This window comes from Fundulus heteroclitus, chromosome 16 (genome assembly GCF_011125445.2).
Source record: "Fundulus heteroclitus isolate FHET01 chromosome 16, MU-UCD_Fhet_4.1, whole genome shotgun sequence".
Classification (NCBI taxonomy): Eukaryota; Metazoa; Chordata; class Actinopteri; order Cyprinodontiformes; family Fundulidae; genus Fundulus; species Fundulus heteroclitus.
Genome location: NC_046376.1, coordinates 16,422,724 through 16,443,578, shown reverse-complemented (window position 1 = coordinate 16,443,578; position 20,855 = coordinate 16,422,724). Strand labels below are relative to the sequence as shown.

The 20,855-nt window shown below is 39.4% G+C and overlaps 1 protein-coding gene across 1 annotated transcript in view; it reads left to right on the top strand.

The window, feature by feature from the left end:
* col5a3a (collagen, type V, alpha 3a) overlaps positions 1–7,002 on the top strand; it is a 72,439-nt gene extending 65,437 nt beyond the window's left edge. The window contains exons 61-66 of the mRNA XM_036148333.1: positions 50–103; positions 207–507; positions 633–745; positions 858–926; positions 3,237–3,470; positions 3,701–7,002. Of these exons, the coding sequence (XP_036004226.1) occupies positions 50–103; positions 207–507; positions 633–745; positions 858–926; positions 3,237–3,470; positions 3,701–3,847 (918 nt within the window). The 3' untranslated portion in view covers positions 3,848–7,002. The remainder of the gene's footprint in view (positions 1–49; positions 104–206; positions 508–632; positions 746–857; positions 927–3,236; positions 3,471–3,700) is intronic.
* The last annotated feature ends 13,853 nt before the right edge of the window (positions 7,003–20,855 follow it).

Sequence of the window (20,855 nt, the reverse complement as noted above, 5' to 3'; positions counted from 1 at the left end):
CGAGATAAAATGAGGCTGACCCAGTCTCCTGTCCCTGTCTTTATTCCAGGGGTTTGTTGGTCCCAGAGGAGATCCAGGGCCTGCTGGTCCTCCAGGACCCGCGGTGAGTACCACGGGCGAACCACTTCGGGGCATGTTGATTCCGTCTAATTCATCCTTTTAGAATTCCCCTCCACCACTTTTCTAACCTTGTGTCCAACCTTCAGGGACCCCCTGCAACATTTGTTCAACCACTGCCAATTCGCGAGAGGAGGAGGAAAAGACGAAGGCACTTAGATGAGGCAGGAGGAGCAACTCCGTTGACGGAGGAGGATGTCTATTTTAACACAGAGGAGTTCCTCCAGGGGGATGAGCCTCTGGAAGACGTTGAGGGAATGGAGGAGGTCTTTGCCACCCTCTCTTCCATGAAGAATGAAGTGGAGCTCATGAGAAAGCCTCTGGGAACCTTTGAAAGCCCAGCCAGGACCTGCAAAGAGCTCATGATGGTTCAGCCGGACTACAAAGATGGTGAGAAAATAAAGGGTTATATCTGACAACATTTTAATACAGAAGCTTGATCTGAAGAACAACATTCATTCAAAAATGAAAAACCTTCAGGTACTGGTTTCATACTTGTGATTGTGCCGTTTCAGGAGAGTACTGGATCGATCCTAATCAGGGTTGTCACAGAGACTCTATTAAGGTCTTCTGTAACTTTACAGCCTTCGGAGAGACCTGTCTCCAACCTGACAAAAGGATCGAGATGGTGAGCTTTCAGTCTGTCTCTTGTTATAAAGTAGATGTTGCAGTATTAAGCACAAATAAATTGTCACTTGATCCCCAAAACTTAATTGAACATCCTTAAATTCTGTGCCCAGGTTAAATTATCACCATGGAACAAGGAGACACCAGGAAGCTGGTTCAGCCAATACAGGAGGGGCAAACAGGTAAAATAACCACACAAACACAAACAAACTTAATATATGTATGTGTGAAGAAAAATGCATTGGTACCCTTTCTGGTCTTTAAACCAATTCTTCATTTTACCCTGAAAAGTAATTCCTATAAAACAAATGCCTTTCATTTATGAATGATTAAAATAATTAAAATTGATTAGCTGTTTGTTCTGCAAAGATATACTAAACTATTATTGATAGATGTGGTAGTGCACCTACAGTAAGGCTGCACGATATATCAGGAATTTAAACAGTGGTGTATGCTGCTCGCAATGTCCTAATTACCAAGCATTCTGAAACCTAATGCAGAAAGTTTATATTTATAAGGGGATGAATATATTCTGGTAAATTAATTAACAAACTAAAATGACTTTTTGTTCTATTTTCTTTTCCGTTTTTGTTGCAAAAACAGCGAATGTGGTCAGGTGCCTTTTTTTTTTTTTTTTTACTAAACCTTTATCTTACTAAATTAAAGACCCACTGAGATCAGATCTTTGATGTGGAGATCAAATGTTCATTATTCATCTTAAAAGAAAGCTCAGCACCAATAAAAAAAAAACAGGTACTTGTAACTTGTGACTAGCTCGAGATTTTTACCTTGAGCAGCTTTATTTAAGACTATATTCCCCGAGTAAACAGGTGAATTTAAAAGAAAAGCACAAATGGCTGAATTATCACATCAGCATGTCATTCTGCAATGCTGAGCCATGGCAATGACCCAATCGAGTTGACTGAGGTGTATTGGTGAGGGATGCATCCAAAAGTTGCAGGATAGTAGCTGTTGAGGTCTGGACCTGGGAACCCTGGGGTAAGGTGTCTCACCAAAGTACAGTTTGACATACATTGAGGCTAAAGCTTGATTCTACCTACAACTACAAAAAGCCTCAGCTGTCCCCATGCTGTTGGATAGTCTGGTGTTTCTCTGTCCATCACATTGAGCGCGGTCCTGCAGATGGAGAGACAAGAGCTGTTCGAGGAGCTCAGAAAGAAGATGGTAGATATATCATCCATCTATCCATCTACAAGCAGCTTCATGGTTCCTTCGACCACAGCTCTTAATAATATAAAACATATAGCGTTCAAGTGGCTGCAGCCAACCTCACATTTTGAATCACACTGGGCTCCATGGAAGAAGACATTGGACTTTTCAACCACTGGCTCCACCAGACCCACAAGAAAGCTAAACTGAAATTTGCCAAAATGTATATTTACAAGATCCAAAGTTTATTGGAGAATACCATTTAAAATGATGAGACAAAACTAGTTCTTTTCAGCAGTCACATTAGCTCTATGTTAACAGAACGCCATACCATGAAACGTAGAGGGTGTTTGGTTTTGTTTTAAGGCAAAGCTGCAACATAGGGCCAGGAAATTTGTGCATGGCTAAATTAGGCCTCGGGATTGCCACGATATCATGGAGCAAGACAAGCTGCGTAGAGTCAGAAAGCTCAGGCTCGGTGAGCGATCCTTCAACAGCACAGTAGACCCAAAACATACAACTTAAAGTGCTCAGAAATGATCTTTCCATCGGTGGAAAGATCTGAAGATTTTAATGTCGACACGTCACACTTCAAACCCGGAGAGCAGTTTTCTTCGAAGGAGCGGGGGAAAAAAAACGACATGTTGGCAAATGCAGACGTCTCATTGTGAAGTAGAAGTTGGCTGTGACTGCTGCTAAAGGTGTTGCTACAAAATGTAAAATTAAGCTCACTATGCCATTTTCCTTTGTTTAAGCATTATAACTATTCCGCTGAATCAATTAATATCTGACTGTATTTAAACATGGAATCAAAAAAAGGAATTTTCATCACATCTCTTTAAAATTCAAGTAGTTTCAAAGATATTTGTGTTTTTTTTTTTTTTAGATGTTTTGTTATTGTGGGTTACCAACAAATATCTTGCCATCTGTACATGTGTATGCATCTTTGATTCCATATATGGACCCCATATATACTGCATGTACTTCTTAGTTCATACATTTGCTCCCTGTGTAATTTAGCTTGATTTGAAAGATCATGTTTCACGCAGCAGCTGATCGGACACTGGAAGCGGTTGATTTCAGCTGTCAGAATGATTCACACAACGACCCAGCGCAGCTGTGCCCCATTGACAAGCATTCATGGCTTCTCGTGTGCAGCTGCTTGGAGGTCTCATAACCCTCCCACTGTTTTGGGATCTAATTTCTGACAGAAAACCAGCTTTGTGTTTGTGTTTATTGCTTTTCCATCGAAATTAATCAAGCGCACGTTTTATTTCTCCTCCACTTCATTACACTAATGCTGACTTTTGTGCGCCGTTCAGTTCTCTTACACTGACAGGGATGGGAACCCCGTGCATGTAGTTCAGCTGACCTTCCTGAAGCTGCTAAGTGCCACAGCCAAGCAGAGCTTCACCTATACCTGTCAGAACTCAGCTGGCTGGTTTGACAGCACCTCCCGCTCCTACCAGCATGCTCTCCGCTTCCGGGGCAGCAATGGCGAGGAGCTGACACAAGCCAAGAGCCCCTTCGTTACAGCAGTGCACGATGGATGCCAGGTCAGTGCTGGCACGTGTCGGAGGAAAAAGACAGGCCGCTCAGAGTGGAATTAGCATTAATGAGAGTAATGTGCATGTCGGCAGTGTTGCTGTTGTCAGCTGGATTGAATACATTTGTAACCATTAAATCCCCTAACATGATTAGTGATTCGAGCTAAAGGTGGACGGAACTGGTTAGTGAAATTAACCAAAACAGATGCTAATCATGATTTTGATTTTTTTTCCTTTAGACTCGTAAAGGCCAGGAAAGAACCATTTTAGAGATTGTCTCCCCCACTGCAGAGCCGCTCCCCATCATAGATGTTGCTCCGGCAGACTTTGGCGGCAAAAACCAGAAGTTTGGATTCCAAGTCGGACAAGTATGCTTCAATGGCTAACGCACCAGCAACAGCAAGCACCTAAGACCTTCACTGTATGATTTTAACAAAAGAGCCTGGACTGACCATAGAGTGTCAGGTTTTTCGTTGTGGGATTCTGGTATATTATTTAAGACTCTTCAACACACTTTGCAATATTTTTTTGTGGATTTCTAACATTCAGAAGAATAGCAAGAAATAAGATATGCAACAGTGGGGACGAAGCACATGTACTAAAGGGAATTATTACAGTTAGAACTATTTAATTTCTTTTAATCTTTTCATCTGGGATATTAATGACTCTGCATTTAGAAGGACTACTCCACTCCACAGTACAGAAGCAGTAGCAGTCATAGACAACATGGATCTGTCCAGACAGGGTCTTTTTTTTTTTTACTGCTGCGTGGGATGGTTAGGCTAGACTTTTCGCCTTCTAGCTTCTTACAAAATCCAAGATTTAATAAATCTGAATTGCAATACTCATTTGCATGTTTGACTTTCTCAATAATGACAATTTCGGAGCAGTTGTGAACCAGCAGAGCATATTAATTCCACAACAGCACTGTAATTAAATTTCTATGTGCAGGGATGATAAATTGTCCTTTTTACCCTTCAACTGCAGTTCGCTCAATGAATTACTACGTTGTGTATTCATTAGGTGTAGTGAGCTATTGAACCCAACACTTACTTGAACGAATATGGCTGTTTGCTTTTATGGACTGCTTCCCTCCATAGCCTTCCTAATAAGGTTTACAAGCCCTTTCGTGTTTCTGCCGACCAGATTTTGGTTTGTATCAGAGCAACATCAAGTCATCAGAGGTAAATAATCACTTGGGGGTGGGCAACATTTCAACAGATGAATTAAGAACATGACAATTAAAACATTATTTAGTCTAAAGTTTTGGGAGCAAATTTGTTGACCACCTTTTGAATTTGAATTTCCTGACTCAGGCTTTTGTGTGTGCACATCTGTTTTTTTTTTTTTTTTTTTTTTTGTCTTTCTTTTCTAAGTTCACATGCTGAATTTTGGACAGACAGCATTGTTATTCAGGCACGATTTTCCTCCTCTGTGGTGCTTCAGATGATTCTGTTATTTTTGTGTAACTATGTTTGCGTGCCTCCGTGGGCTGGATCGTGGGACTGGAGAGTGAGAGGGTTATTGCTTTTTCAGCAGCACAAGACACTCGAACAGGGTTGGGAATTGCGCTACGGATTTCTTTTTTATTTGCACATCCTCTGGCTGATTGCATCATTTCAACAAAGCCAGCAAAGGGAGACTTTAAAAAGTTCAGGTTGATTGCTCTTAAGGGGAAAATCCGCTTGTAAGCCAATTTTAGATTCTGATTTTCCAGGGATTTCCAGGATTTCCAGTATCTTGAAACAGAGACTACAATCTCTTTGAAATAGAACTTATAGAACGGATGAATTGATGATTTGGAAGTTATTACGTTCTTATAAAATCCCCATAAAAGGTGATTAGATCAAGGTAATGGACAGTAGCTTTCAAAGAGTAGACCTCCCTGTTGAAATGACAGGTTTTTGTGACGTAAGAAATGAGACCAGATAGGTAAACCTTTTCCACATATAATGTAGTACTCATCGTGTTTGATGAAATTTAAAAAATAAAATAGTTGATCCAGGTTGTATGAGTAGTGGAAAGTTGTTTGCACTGTTGTCTTGTAGCAAAAATAAAGTCCTAAATACAGGTTTGATTCCAGGACTTGAGCTTTTCTGAATAGAATTTGGATATTCTCCCCATGCATGTGTGGATTCTCTTCCTGTACTCTGGCTTCCTTTCTAAGGCCAAAAATATGCATGTTTACGTTAAGAAGCCGAGGGCATGTTTATGTTCAAAGATTGTTCTAGACTCCTGCAAACCCATTCAGAAACTTTAAATAAATCCCCATTAAGTCATTCCTTTTTTTTATTTGGATACATACTTGCAGTTAGTCTGATGCTAAAAACAAATTGTTATCTTATTCCTTACCAACTAGCTGAGACCTGAAGGGTTTGGGCCTTCATTTGAAACTGGTAATAAATCTTCATCCACCCAAACCAAAACCTCACATCCATCTGAAGAGAAGTAACCCCAGAGTATCGTGTTGCTAGCACCATATATTGTTCTTTTCATCAGATCATAATACATTCTCCCACAAGTTTCTGGTGGAGAAAAGTCTGTCTTCAACCCTACTCCTTTGGAGGAAGAGGAAATTACTGTCACATCCAGAACACAACCTTGTTGGAAATTCTTTCAGCTCCTTCAGTGTTGCTTTTGGCCTTGTGGCAGCTTGAATGTCCAGTTTCAGTCTCGTCTTTTCATCAGGTTTAGAGTCATGTTCAGCTTTTGAAATGTTTCCTGTTGTCCCATGTTTTTTTTCTATTTTTGTTTACCGCCTTCAATGTGGCATGGTATAGATAATGCTCTTTCTTGCATGTTTCTTTATATTGTTGCCTTTTTACAAATATAGCTCCTTTTTAGATTTTTTGCAACCTGCCAAATATGGCTTTATTTTAAGGATTCAAATGATCTGATGTAGGAAAAATCGTGTTCCGTTAAATTGTATTTAAGACATACTTCTTAAATTGAATCACATGCTTCAACAAGGTGTTTGCTCAATATTATATTCTTTCCCACTGCAATTTATAGGTTTACATGATACACTATATGTGGGAAAAAACTTCTTGATTTATCAAAGTCAATTTTTTTTACATCTCCCAATTCTTGTATGTTTACCTTTTGAGAGCCATTGCAATCCACAGACTCTGTTTCTATGTACTGGATTGGATATTGTTCCTTGAATTGGTAAAAGGAGCCGTGAGATAATGTAGAAATGACACACGCCTGTGAATTCATTTTGATGGCTGATTTTATCTCAAGCTTAACTAACAAGTGCTTAACTACCTCCTCTGACTCAAAAAGTAGAGTGCGTAAACGGCATGTATAATTATACTATTCAGTCCTGCTGTTCCTTTCGTTTAATAGCATTTATGCAGTCCAGTTGTTTCCCTCCTCTTCCCCTGTCACGCACTGCCCCTTTTGTGTATAGTGTTTATTGTACTAAATTTATAAACTGTACAGTTCTTCCTTAGACTTTAAGACCAATAGCCTGTTGCCTGCAATAAAAATGAAATGTATTTTACAAAAGTTGATGTGAAAATAAAGACTCTACAAGATTTTTTTTTTTTCTGTTTTCCTTTTTCTTTTAATCTAATAACTCGGGTGGGAAAAAAACAGTCTGTCAGATTCTGACTGGCTGCAATTTGCTGTGACAGTGTAGTTCTTCATTACCAATGAGCTCAGTAACATTCACTCAACAAGCTGCAATCAGAAACCCCACACAATCGATGTAATGAAGTCTGATTTGCTCCCCAGTTCATTTATTTCAATTAGCTTTGTTTCAGTCCTCAAGAGGAAAGGCGGTAAGAAGACAGATGCGAGGGACATATTTGAAGATGAATGCTGAGAACAAACAACCATGTCTGTAATGAAATGACTGAAGATAAGAAATGCTGTAGTGGCCTTGCCAGTGGAGATAGCAAGAGCTTTTACAGATGGATCCTTATTTGAAGTAGACAAAAACACTCTTGCCGATGCACAACACATGCCTGTTTGGATGTACACAAGCACGCGCTGCCCCAAATCCTGGTACAAGTCAGGGCTTTCATCTCCTTTAGGGACCACTCTTCAAGGTTAGCATCACATGCAAAGTCAAGGTTACCACGTTTTCCTCTTCTTTTTTTTTCCACTCTCTTTGACTAAATAGATTTTTAACTAGAGTAAGCTCTTGGCCAGGATAGGTCATCTGTTTTTCAGCACCTTTGAATTATAACAGCAGAAACACAGAGTGACTGACCGTATATTTCAGCCGTAAAATTACCCTTTTCTTTGTCCCAAAACATTGCTCCACCATTCAGGTGACATCGCAAATCCACAGATTTTTATGTATTCTATCCCTGTCAGGATCACTGCAGTGCTACGTAGTAAAATTATTTTCGAGAGCTGGGAAACTAAAAAAAAAAAAAAAAAGATTTTACAATTAAGTTTTGCATTTCAAAAATGTGCAGGCTGAGAGGAGCCTGTCTATCTGATCTGAGGGTTCATTTCTGTGAAAGCTTTTAGGAGCTTCGTGAAATTGCTCTCTCATTTGAGGGAATAAGCTTTTTGGACTAACACTTACTAAATAAACAACATTACAGCAGAAAACACTGGATGAATAAAGATCTATACTTGCTGTTCAATCTGTCTTAAAAAAACAATGGGAAGTGTTGCATTTTTAAACTATTTTTCTTAATTTTTATGGCAGTAGTGGCTTTTTTTGTTTTTTTTTTACAAAGTAGGCAGACAGGAAAGGGGGTTTGAGAGGGGGGGGGGAAACATGTGGTAAAGGACCTAATACCGGAATCAAACCTGGGTCTACCGCAACAAGGTCTAAGGCCTCCGTATAACTTTCTTATTGATTGCTGAATTTCTTTGGATCTTGGCTTGATGTATAGCTTTTGAGGATCTTTTGGTGTACTTCACTTTGTCAGGCAAGTCCAATATAAGTGATTTCTTGATTGAGAACAAGTGTGGCAGTAGTCAGGTCTGGGTGTGGCTAAAGAAGGTGAACCCAGGTGTGATAAACCACAGTTAATTTATGTTTTAGCGGGGTTCTGTTTTAACAGGGGGATCACTTTTTCACACAGGGCATTCGTATTTTGTGTTTATCTGGGTTTTCTGCCTAGCTGTGTCCACATGATACATTTGTGTTTTGCTAAATATTCTGCATGCTTTTATTGTTTATCATGTTGCTGCAGCAATTGAACTCCAATTACCTGTGGTTTGCCTTGTAGGAGGAACTTCCAGTATAAAGCCTAAAGTAGAAGCACCCACACCAGGGTTGTGCCGTTTGAGCCTCAGAAGGCATAGAGTACTAGAGCTTCATACCCAGGGCTGTACTGCTGTCTTGTCATTTTGATATGGATTAAGTTTGACTAATTTGGAGATTTTTTTTTACCCCCTCAGATTTATTTTTGTTTTGTAAATATTTATGTTCTCCGTAAACCATTCTCTGCACAATGCACATTCACCTGTAGGAGAAAAACGAGAGTTAGCACCGGTTAGGTCACAACGTCTTTTAGTCCTCCTTTTATGGCAGACTGACAGGAACCGTCCAATCGGTGCCACTGGGCCCTCTGACCGCCATCATCAGGCAAAGCGGGTTAAAGACAAGGACAACTGAGACAACTGAGACGACTGGAGCAGAGATTCATACCAGCAACCCACCAGTTACAGGATGCACGCCCAGCACATGAGCCACTGTCAACCCTTCTAAGGATTGGCCAAATCCTACAAGTGAACCTTCCAAGGAAATGCTGCATATCAAAATTGCTTTGAAAACACATCAAAGATTCATCCAGAACAACATCTAAAGCAATGTTGACCAAATAAAAGTATTGACAATTGTTAATTTAAATCAAAACACTATGATCACCAGCAACCTCTTCTCCACAAGCAGTTTGTGTTTGAGAAATAGACATGGCATAGGGATCAATAATGTGTCTATCTGACCAAAGATTATAGCACCAGAAACAACAAGAAACAACTTCAATAAACAGGCAAGACACACAATGTGGTCTTGTAAAGAAAAAGTAGCAACATTTCAGTTTACAAAAGTGTAAAGGCCAAGCAACGTTATTCACAAGATGCAATGATGAGTACACAACACTGGAATGAGATGCAAATCTTAATGCTGCATAATACACCCAGCCTAACATTTTCACACAACATAAACTTGCATTCATAAAATGTTTCCCGTGTCCTGTACTGGTAAAAATGTTTCACCAACAAAGACACATTTATTTTTAGAGTAGAAATTGGATTTAACAACTGGGACCTGTTCTATCAGCGTATCATTCAGTAAAAAAAAAAAATGTTAAAAGCATTATCTTTTGTACTCTGTGATTATGAGAAGTGTATCATCTTGGCTTTGTCAGAAATGTAAATGAGTTTCAATGAATGGAGATTTTGCTGGACATTATCAAAGACCGATTGCAGAGGTCCTGGGGTAGATGCTCCTGATGGCGGCGAACTAAATAGAATAGTATAATCAGGATTAACGTGACTCTTCGTGACTCACATCATAACACAAGTTATTGATGTAAACAGTAAATGAAATGGGAAACAGAATGGACCCCTGGAGGGTGAATAATCAAGGAGTTGAAGGACACACCATCAAGTAGAAAATGTTGTGTTTTGTCTTTTACCCAAATATTTTCCAGACCAGTTAACAGCTTTTTCAAGACATTTCAATATCTACCAACCTCCAAGACAAAACCAAGTGGTCGATTAAGTCAAAAGCATTCGATGCATTTAAAAACAGAGTAATATTCTTTGGAATCGAAGGACTTATAAAAATGATTTAAAGCTTTCATGGAGGCAGTGACATTGCTATGTGTACTTTTTTTCAAAACAAACTGAAATCTATGTAGAATATTATTTATTCCCCCAAAAAATAAATTGTAGGTCACTTAGCTTTTCTAAAACCTTGGGTAGAAGAGCTCATTTAGATCACAGTCTGTCATGATTCAGCCTTGGTGGGACGCAACCCTTTAATAGAGGCATGACATGGCCTGTCTTCCTTACACTGGGTATGACTTCTGTTTCTTTCTGTCAAATTAAAACCATGTTTTAAAGGTTCTGCAATGTGATCCGTTGAAATTTAAAACAAGCAAGATCCAACTCATGCAGGCCGGAGGATTCTTTGGTGTTAATCCATAAAAAAGCATAGTATAACTCATGTGTATTAACAGAAACAAGATCAAATGACACATTATGCATGAACAAAGCATAATCCTCTTGACTCATCCCTTGTTGTGCTTTAAGCTCAAACAACAAACCAGAAGATATGAAAGATATGAAGTGCTGCTTCAAGGAATCTGATCACGTAGTAATAATGCATCAGGCAGCAAGCACAGTGTTCCTTGGACCATGTGCTCCAGAAAAGTAGATTCTATACCAACAGTCTAATATGATGGTGGTGAGATGGTTGGAGGCTGATGTGTTTCTTTAGGATCTGGAATTCATTCATGAAACCATGTAATTGAGAATTTTCATTCATCAGTTTGTGACCTTAAGGTCTAGCAAGTCCATCAGCGATTGGCTCAGAAAAACAACTTGAAGGTTCTTGTAGAAGCCCAGTCAGAGTCTCATCATAAAATATACATTTCTATTAAACGATTAAGAATTAATTACTAGATAAATGCTGAACTGATAAGTGCTTCCCTGATAATAATTCTCACTGGAAGTATAATTAGACTGTGATTCATTTCTAAAGAACAGACTGTGGAATGTTTTATGAATAAATCATTGCACAAAAATTAGTTCAATACCTTGGAATCACTTAATGTACAATCTTTTAATAAATGGTTAATGAACAGCTCTGTACCAAACAGTGATAACACGCAAATTATTAATCACACATCAAGGATATTTTACTGAATTAAAAAAAAACAAACATTGTCCCTCATGAGTTCAGCATTGAATTGCTTGTGATTGCAGTGGAAATGCTGTGAAAGGCAGAAGTCAAATGAGGCTTAAATAAGGGTCATGTAACCATTCTGTGCTGCACTTCAGTGAGATTTTAACTAAATTTACTTCCAGTCTGTTAAAAAAAAAAAACATTGATATTTCAATTTTGTGTTTGTCTTCATTTTGGGTGGCAGCCTGTAAGCAAAGGTGCAGAGGCTCACATAATAAAAGGATTCATTTGGATTCAGTTATTAGTAATCGTTTGGTTATAATGCCCCTTTAGGAAAGAAATGTTAAGGAAAATGTGTTTTATAAGGCCTCCATAAATGTCACAACATAGTACAAAGCCATAGATAATATTAAATGGTAACAATAAATGATTACTATTGCTTAGTCCTTTAGGTTAATGGGTTCAGGGTTAAGCATTAAGCACTCGATTTGAAGTGGTCAAACTCATTAACAATGGATTAAAGTGATGAAAAAAATCACTTCACAATCCCTTGGTGTGTTCCACAACATCACATCATTTCTGGCTAATGCTTAATTATGAGTTAAAGAAAATTATTTGAAATAATTTATCAGTTACCAATTTCACACTTGTTTTGTCAATGTATTTTTAACACACTTAACACAGCTTAATAACTATTTCTTCAATTGTTCATCATTGAAATTTTTTTAGGACTGCATAACGTCAATTTTTTTTTTATTAACATTCTTTTCTTTTTTTAATTACTTTCTGTCTTAGCAACTAAGGCAAACATTATAGTGGACCTGGTTGCCTTGGAGAATCAGATTTACATTATTATATTTTCCCCAAAACTGAATTTATTAAATTGAAGGCCCAGTAGGTAACATCTGCTTCAGGCAAGAAAGTGGACATGGTATGACAACTGCAAGGGAACAGAGATGACGAGGGAGGAGAAAGGAATGGAGAAAAAAATGGAAGCATCAATGACATTAAAACAATACCTTTAATATACATGGCAACCATATCGCAAAAGATATTGTCTGCATTTACACAGATATTAACTTGATTAAAAACCCATTATTAACCCATGCTGTTTAATTATGGAAGACCACCCTTTGTAGTAACTACATCAGAGTCTATCTGATTGGCTCTATTTCCCTTCTATTTCTATTTGCCTGTATGATTTAATAATAAAATCTTTGTAATGTGCATTGAGATGACATGTTGTGAAATGGAGCTCAAGCGGAAATTAAATTGAAGAAACTCTATTGCCTACCTCCATCAATTAGAGACTCATCCGCCACAAGCCAATCAGCTTTGAACTGCTCCTCCACGAAGCCAATCAGCATCCTAGGTTCATCTTAAAAGAACTTCAAATCCACGTCTTAGCCTTCTACTCAGCAAACAAGCAGTGGCTGTGAAATGTCTGATTTGGACTCTGATGACTTGATTCAACCCACCTCCATCCCCTTCTCCACCATCGTAGCAAGCTTCGCCTGGCTTCCTATGATCCCCCTTCAACATCGTCCCTATCAGAGTGTAGTTCCTCCCGGACTCTTACGGAATTCCCTGTCACATCTCAATCGTTCCGGCAGAAGACCGCCATGTTGAGCCTGGTTCTGCCAGAGGTTTTTTCCCCAAAGGGGAGTTTTTCCTCTCCACAGTCGCTTCATGCTAGTGTTGCGCCGATGCCATTTTTGGCCCCAATACCAATACCCGATACCTGGCTGTGCAGTATTGGCCGATACCGATACCATCAGTTTGAAATTGATGTGTGTGTGTATATGAAGAACTGCATACTACTTAGGGTAGTAGAACTTTTTATTACCTACCTAAAATGGGTGACAGTAGTTGAATAAACTTTTGGCTCTCAAAGGCAAAAATAGTGCAACATTCGTGAAATTATAACATGTATAATAGTAGTGCAACAGTAAAATTACATTAATAATTGAATAATCTCTGTTAAACCCTGAGTTTTGGCTCTCAAATGCCAAAATAGTGCAACTTTCTGAACTTATATAACATGTATAATACTAGTCGGGAGAGAGAAGGCTGCGTTCAAGTGACATACAAACATCAAAATGGTATCGGTGCCCTATTTGTTGGTACTCGCCGATACCGATACCACCAATTTAGTGCTGGATCGGGGCCCCGTCTGATACTGGTATCGGTATCGGTGCAACACTACTTCATGCTTGCTCATCATGGACAGTTCATGCAAACCTATGTTTATCCAAGCTGGACAACTATCTTCAGGGTCCCCGGGTGAAGCATTGGTATCAGCTCACACAGTCTACTGGATCCACCAATTCAGTTCAAGTAGATCATCTCGCAAACCAGCCTCTATGGTCTAAACCAACTTTACCAATCTACACTCCACCACCAGTTTCAGGCCTGGGGGGGGGGGAGGGGGGGGCATCCCTATTCTCATACACCTGCTTATGCATATTGAAGTATAATCCAGCATGAATGCTTCCTGCCGAGGTCTGGGCGCCAAAGTCTTAGAATATTGTATCAATAAATTATTCTAATTGTCTCTTCTTTCCGTGTGAGTTTTTCAGATTGAATTGCCACTACATAAACTGAATTGAATTTATTTGTAGCTCTAACAGCTTTAACTCTTCTACAAAGGCTTACCACGAGATTTAGGAGTGTGATTATAAAAATGTTTCATAAATTTTCCACTAGCACACCAGTGAGGTCAGACATTAATGATGGACAATAAGGCCTGGCTAACGTTCTCTTCACTATATAGACAACCCAAACATGTTGTTCTGGGTTGAAACAAGAACACTGTGCAGGCCAGTTAAGTTGTTATGTTACTTTATGAACCTTGCTTTGTGCACCGGTGAAAAATCATATTGGAAGAGGCAGGCCACCCCCAAACTGCTTCCATAAGTTTGGGAGCATGGCAATATTAAGAATTCCTCTCTTAGGAACTAAGGGGGCAACCCCAGTGTCTGACAAGCAGCCCCACACAATAATTTCCTCTGTTCCAAACTTTTCACTTGACACAATGCAGTCAAGCAAGTGGGAACCACAAAACCCAGATTTGTCCTTTGTGACTGCATGGCAGACAGCCATGATTTGTCACTCCAGAGAACACGTCTCCATTGCTAGTGTTGTTGCTTTTTACACTACTGCATCTGACACTTTGCCTTGAACATGGTGATGAAAGGCTTGGATGCAGCTGCTCTGCCAGGGAAACCCATTCCATGAAGTTTTCTATGCACCCATTCTTGAGCTAATCTGAAGGCCACATGGAGTTTGGAGGTCTGTAGCTTCACTCTACACCTCGGCATATGTATGTGAACTTTCACTTGTACCACTATGCCAATACCACTAACACTTGATTGGGCAACCTTTTTTTTTTTTTGCTAGCAGACAAATTTTATGTCTGGATTAACACATTTGGGCTCCTATCCTGGTACCATTCTGGAATTCACTGAGCTCTTGACGAGACCAATTCTTTCAAAAGGGTTTGTAGAAGCACTCTGTGTAGATCCTTGAATGTATACACCCGTGGCAATGAAAGTGATTGAAATACTTTAATTCAGTAATTTAGAAAGATGAGTGAATACTTTTATCAGTACAAGATATCTCGGGGTGGCCAACTTTAGTCTTCAAGAGCCTGTATGTTTTATATTTTTCCCTGTTTCATGCTTTAAAGTCATCATGTTGACGACCTCCTTAGGAGGCAATTTGGCCATTATTTCAGCTGTCTTGGAGTAGGGTTGTAAAACATGCAGGACACCAGTCCTCCAGAGGACTGGAGGAATGGAGCTGGCCTCCCTGGGCCGACCCACACTGCTCTAGCCATTGCGTTTTGTATAGATTTCTGTGACTTTTCAATCAGATTTGATTTAGTTGGACCTCAAATAAGTACTGTGATTAAATGCAACTAAATGCAAGTTCTGAACCCGTCACGGCTGTAAAGTTGTATTTTACAAATGCAATTCGGAAAAATATTCAATCTCTTCCCATGTATCTATCAGGTGAGACACACTTACCTTAATATGCTCTGACCTGCTACAATCATGTGTTTGATTTATAACATTCTGTTACCTTCTCTTTTTTACCATTTGATAGTGAGAGGGATACGTTTGAGCAACGCGTTCAACCAGCCCTGCTCTGCTGTTCAGTGTCCCATTAATGATTCGAACAGAGCTGTGAGTCTATAGTTGGCACTGATGAGCTACTTTCAGGCCCAGGAGTACATTAGTGCAACCCAGAGGCAGCAAGATCCATAGTTGCTGTGTACTGGACTGACAGATGATTGGAAGATTGTGTCTCTCATTCCATCTTTTGTCGCCCTTCTTCCCATCACTCCCTCCAACTCTCTTTCCATGTGCTGGAATTCAAAATATTAGATTTTTTTTTTCTACTTTTCATGTTCTCCGTCTTGTTCTGCAGCTCCTGTGACTTTGATTTCACCCAAGCTGAACACATCATGAAGTCACAATGAGATATAAACAAATTAAACAGATGCTCAGATTAATTAGAGCCACTCAGCACGAATTGCTATATTTCAGGGTGAACAGTGGCATTCCCTGGGTCTCAACATGTCCACCCAATTCCAAATGTTCTGCCACAGCTTGATATCTACAGACATTATTTTCCAAACCACTGATGTGTGCATAAGCGTGCATACTGTTCACATTTTGCATCTTGCACAGTGCAAGAGGTGACGAATAACTTGGATTATCTTTATCACGGCCAGTGTTGGAACGATGCGCTTGTGTGGCAAAGGGAAATCATGAGCAATTGCGGGTGAGCAAGGGGTTCCTTTTTATTAGTGTGCGTGCCTGCACAGCTCCTGCCAGGTCCCATCCTCAGCTCCTTTATCTCAGAAAAGGTGGGGGAAATCATTTCCACGGGTGCCGCTCTCATCAGAAGCGCTTATCAACAAAGCTAACATTAGTAAAGCACTTAAAAAAATGGCCTGAAGGCGAGGGAGGGAAAAAAAAGAAATCCTTGGGCAATTGGACAAGCAGCTCATAGTGATTTGGAAGCCCAAGGCCCCGTGTGTCTGAGAGTGTCAGATGATTATCTTGCAGACGGAGAGCCCGGATTTAAACATGCAGCTTGTGAACGCCCCCTCCACCTACAACACAAGGATGCAATTTGCCGTCTGCTCCAGCTTTTAGCATTCACCGCCACGGCTACCACCACACACACACTACAACGGCCATGCCATCCTCCCTCATCTCAGCCTTCGCTAAAAGGGAGACCAGGTTGTGTGAAGGCTCTCCAGCCAGTCAAATCTATCAGTGGTGTCTATTTTTTTTTTTTTTTTACACCACTGCAAAAGCGATAGGAAGCATAGAGGATCAGAAACAGACACATAAATACATACTCATTCACCAGTATTAAGCTGTTATGAATGATGCAGTCTGTGATAACCAAACACAGCATTTCTTAATGAACAGTCTCAGCCCAGATCAGGAAAACAGGGAGCAGATCTGTATTCAGCTGTGTGGTTTGGTGTGATTTGTCTGGGAGCGAGAGTGCCAGTGAGAGAAAGCAGTGTAGCTGCATGACCCCATCACTCAATAGAAATGATTTTTTCCCATAAATCAGACAAGGCAGAGAGGGAAAGAGAGCAAGCAAAAGACAGAGACTGAGTGATTCAGCTCTGGGATTACACTGGCTCAGACTTTAGCTGAAAAGGGAGGGAAACTAATCGTTTCCATTCACATCAATGAGTCTGGCTGCTCCCGCCTGTATTCCTGAATGCGTTGAAAAACCCATATTCTCTCCACCTCTCACTTCATCGTTCTCTTTTTCCATCATTCTCCCTCCCCTTTCGCCCTAATTTTTTCCTCTCTCTCTCTCTCTCTCTCTCTCTCTCTTTCTCTCTCTCTCTCTCTCTCTCTCTCTCTCTCTCTCTCGTTCTTGGTGAATGATCTATGCAAACTGTCATGTCTCAGTGATAAAATTGATATGGTATTTATTCTGTCACGGAGAATCAGAAGTGACAGCATTTCATGGGCACCTGGACGCTTTTCATAAATTCTCCCAAGCAGGAGTGAACTGCATAGACAAAATGCTTCGCCTGAGGTGTAAATGTGTTAACATTAATATAACGAATGACAGAACAATATATTTTCTGCCTCTTGTACAAATTCTCGGTCATGTAATTTGAGTATTTCCGGCAATAAAAACAATAGGGTCTAGTAATCTGTACATTTTCTGCAGAGACACAACCCACACTTTTTTTCTTGGGGGAGAGTGCAACTGGAAGAATTTAAAATATATGTCTTAACAGCATTGTGCATACAATTGACTTCAACCATGCTACTGATATATATATATTTTTAAATTAACCAAATATTTTTAAACTGCAGCTCAGGACATCACCATTTTTTGTGTTGATTTGTTTTGGTGTTTTGTAGTAGCTTTGGGTCTTCTACTGAACTGTTGTCTTTTCTTTTCGCAATTGTAAATTACACTTCAAGTATGAGAAAAACCTGAATTCAGTTAAGGTGGGGCAACCTAATAAATGCAAATAACTGTTTTTACTGTCTGTCAGTAAATTAGACTAACGTTTCCTGTTTTAGGTCCGTTAGGACAGAGAAAGAGAGACATTGGGTGCAAACCTGTGACTGTACTTAAAGGCAGCAACTCGGAAACACTGGAACTTTTTTTTTTTTTTTTTTTTTTTTTTTTTTTTTTTTTTTTTTCCCAGTGTCCTGTCTAGCAATATGGCAATAGGAATTGATGTCTCAATGCCAGATAGAGCTCGACAGATTTTGCTTTTACAAGTGGAGCAAACAGCTTTCGCCATAGTGCTCCACTTGAATTATGCTGGAACTTTTTGTAACATCTTTGAAAAATCAAAGGAAAACAGGTAAGACATTCCTGAAAGAGACATATTCATCTGCTCAAAAGGCACGTGCAAGTATAAAAATCATGGAAATATCTATCCATTGTAACATTCCCAAACAAAAATGTCATTGAAAGAGAAAGAAGCCATTACTCCAAAACCAACATACAAAGCCAGATCACACTTTGAACTCAGAGACAAAGACCTTCATTTTTGGAGTCATGTCCTGCAGATTAAACTAAAATGGAGGTGTTTGGCTATGATAACCATCATCGCATTTAGAGAAAAAAGTGGAAGCTTCTAAGCACAAGAACACTACATTACACTGTGATGAATGAGGTACATCATGTTGTTTGGGTCTTTTGCTGCCCAAGAGATTCTGGTCCTTCTGCAGCAAAGCATCCCCAAACTATGGCACTTCTAACTCCATACTTCACTGTTAGTATGAAGTTATTTATCTGAAATGCAGCCAATGCCACACAAATCCTCTTTTCTGGTGTCCGAAAATATTTAATTTTATACTTATCTGTCGAAAGAACATTCTTCCAGATGGCCTAGTCTTTGTCTACATTCTCTGTGTCAGACTTTAGTCTGGTCTTTAGAATGTTTTAAGGAGTATTCCTCCTTGCACACCTCCCATACAAGTTAAACTTGTGCAGAAACTTTCTGATTCTAGAGAGATGCACTTTCCTATGAACAGACATGAGCCTACTGTAGGTCATGAGATACAATTTTACAGGTTTTAGAGAGTTCATTCACCTTTTCACAATCTGCTTTCAGGGTAAACTCGGTTTAATGGCAAGACCTGGGTATGTTGGTAGTAGTCTTGCTGTAGACTGTTTTCCTTAAAACAGAAAGGTGGATTTAAAATTATTCGAAGTCCTCTTTTTATACTTTATGTACACGATATATAAACTCCTTCAACCTTCTTTCTGAAAGGCCTAAAACAGCACTTTCAAATTTACCATCTTGTTCACTTTTGCTTCAAGAGCTAGAAGCACACCTTACTAAATGTGTGTGGTTTAATTAGGGCAAACCTGCAACATGCTAGGTGATAATAGTATGTACCTGATTGGATACGGGAAATGCATCCATTTTCAGAGTGAAAAAATCTGGGGGTGTCTTAATTTATTCATCACCAGGAAATATTAAAGAGGCCTTTAATCAGTTTGTATTATTTATTTGTCTTACTTTAGTTTCTCAGAATTGTTACAATTGTTATGGAATATCCATACATCTAGATATTGTAAAACAAAACAAAGAAGTCTCACAGACTGCCTTGGGATATTCTACTAGCCTTTTCACCTCACTGTATCTAATTTCAGCAGGATGAAAGTTTAAGTAGTATGAATTCATTTGTAAGGGAATAAATCATTTTCCTTTAGATCTAGCAGACTTGTATTAAAATGGCTTAGTCATGCAATGTGACTTTACAAATTTCTACACCAATAGCCCTCTATGGTAGCATGCAAAGGTTTTCTCATACAATTATTGTATATTTTATTTCTGTTTTACACTTTGTTTTTGCTCCATTGGCTAGCAATCAAAGCTCTTGATGTTGCACTAAAAGTGCAGATGCGCAGCCAGCAAGCGGAAACTAGGAAGGAACAAGTATAGACACTGGTGTTACGTGAGCGTGTCAGAATGATTGGCATGTGGGACAACCAATAGTTAAGGTAATTCCCTCGTATCTGGAGGGACAGAAGGTGGTGAGTATATAACGTCAATGGGTTGAGAGCAGGAACAAAACTATGACAAATCCCTGCCCTTCGGACCGAACAGCACAGATTTGTTAGAATTTTTATAGGCCTGCAGCTTCCACAGAGAATTATTTTTTAACCTCCCTTTTTGTGAATGCATAATATATTGACTACTTTCAGGATGGAAGGGCGAGTTTACTCAGCATAACAAAAAGTGTTTCTAAACAGGATTACCAACTATAGCTTTAAGATGACAAACAACATACATTTGTTTCTGATAGTACTGACGGCAGAAAGATGGCACAATAATATGTATGTTTATGTATAGTGATCATGTAAATTTATTTTCAGGCTCAATAAGGTGCTGAAGTAAGAACTATCAGGACGAACGCTTGAAGTATATCATTTTATTTGAAGATGAATATATGTTTTTTTTTTGTGTTTCCTTTTTATGATCAAAATACATGACAAGGCTCCTTTAAGACAAGAGAGAGAAGTAAGGTTATTTAAACTTCTGACATTCAGAAAATCTTTCATGTTTGTTTCAAAATCAATTACTGTTCAACACAGAGGAGCAAAAAGTGAGGTATTCAGGCATACCTGCTGTTCTTCCTCCATTTCCTCCAGAAGACATCAAACAGTCATTTCTGCTAAAGCTCCATCTGTGTGCCTTTTTTCAGCATCAGATGAAAGAGCACGGGGCTGCTGATTGAATACTTTGCTACCCGAATGAACCTGCCGAGCTCAAAACACAGTGGTTCTATTTGAATTCAATCACAGATCGCGCCTCTGCTGATCCTCACTATTTTTAACATCGTTACATGCGGGTTTTCATGTTGTGGAATGAACGTGGATAGGATAAAGGCTGCACATAAAGGTGTGTGTTTCTTTGCTGCAGCGCTAATGAGTGGCGGGGCTTCAGGTGCCTGTGCTCTAAGAGTGACAGGGCTCATGAATAGTGATGGTCGACAGCTGCTCATTAACCAAGAGACTGTCTGTCAGCCAGCAGACTCGAATGCCAGCCC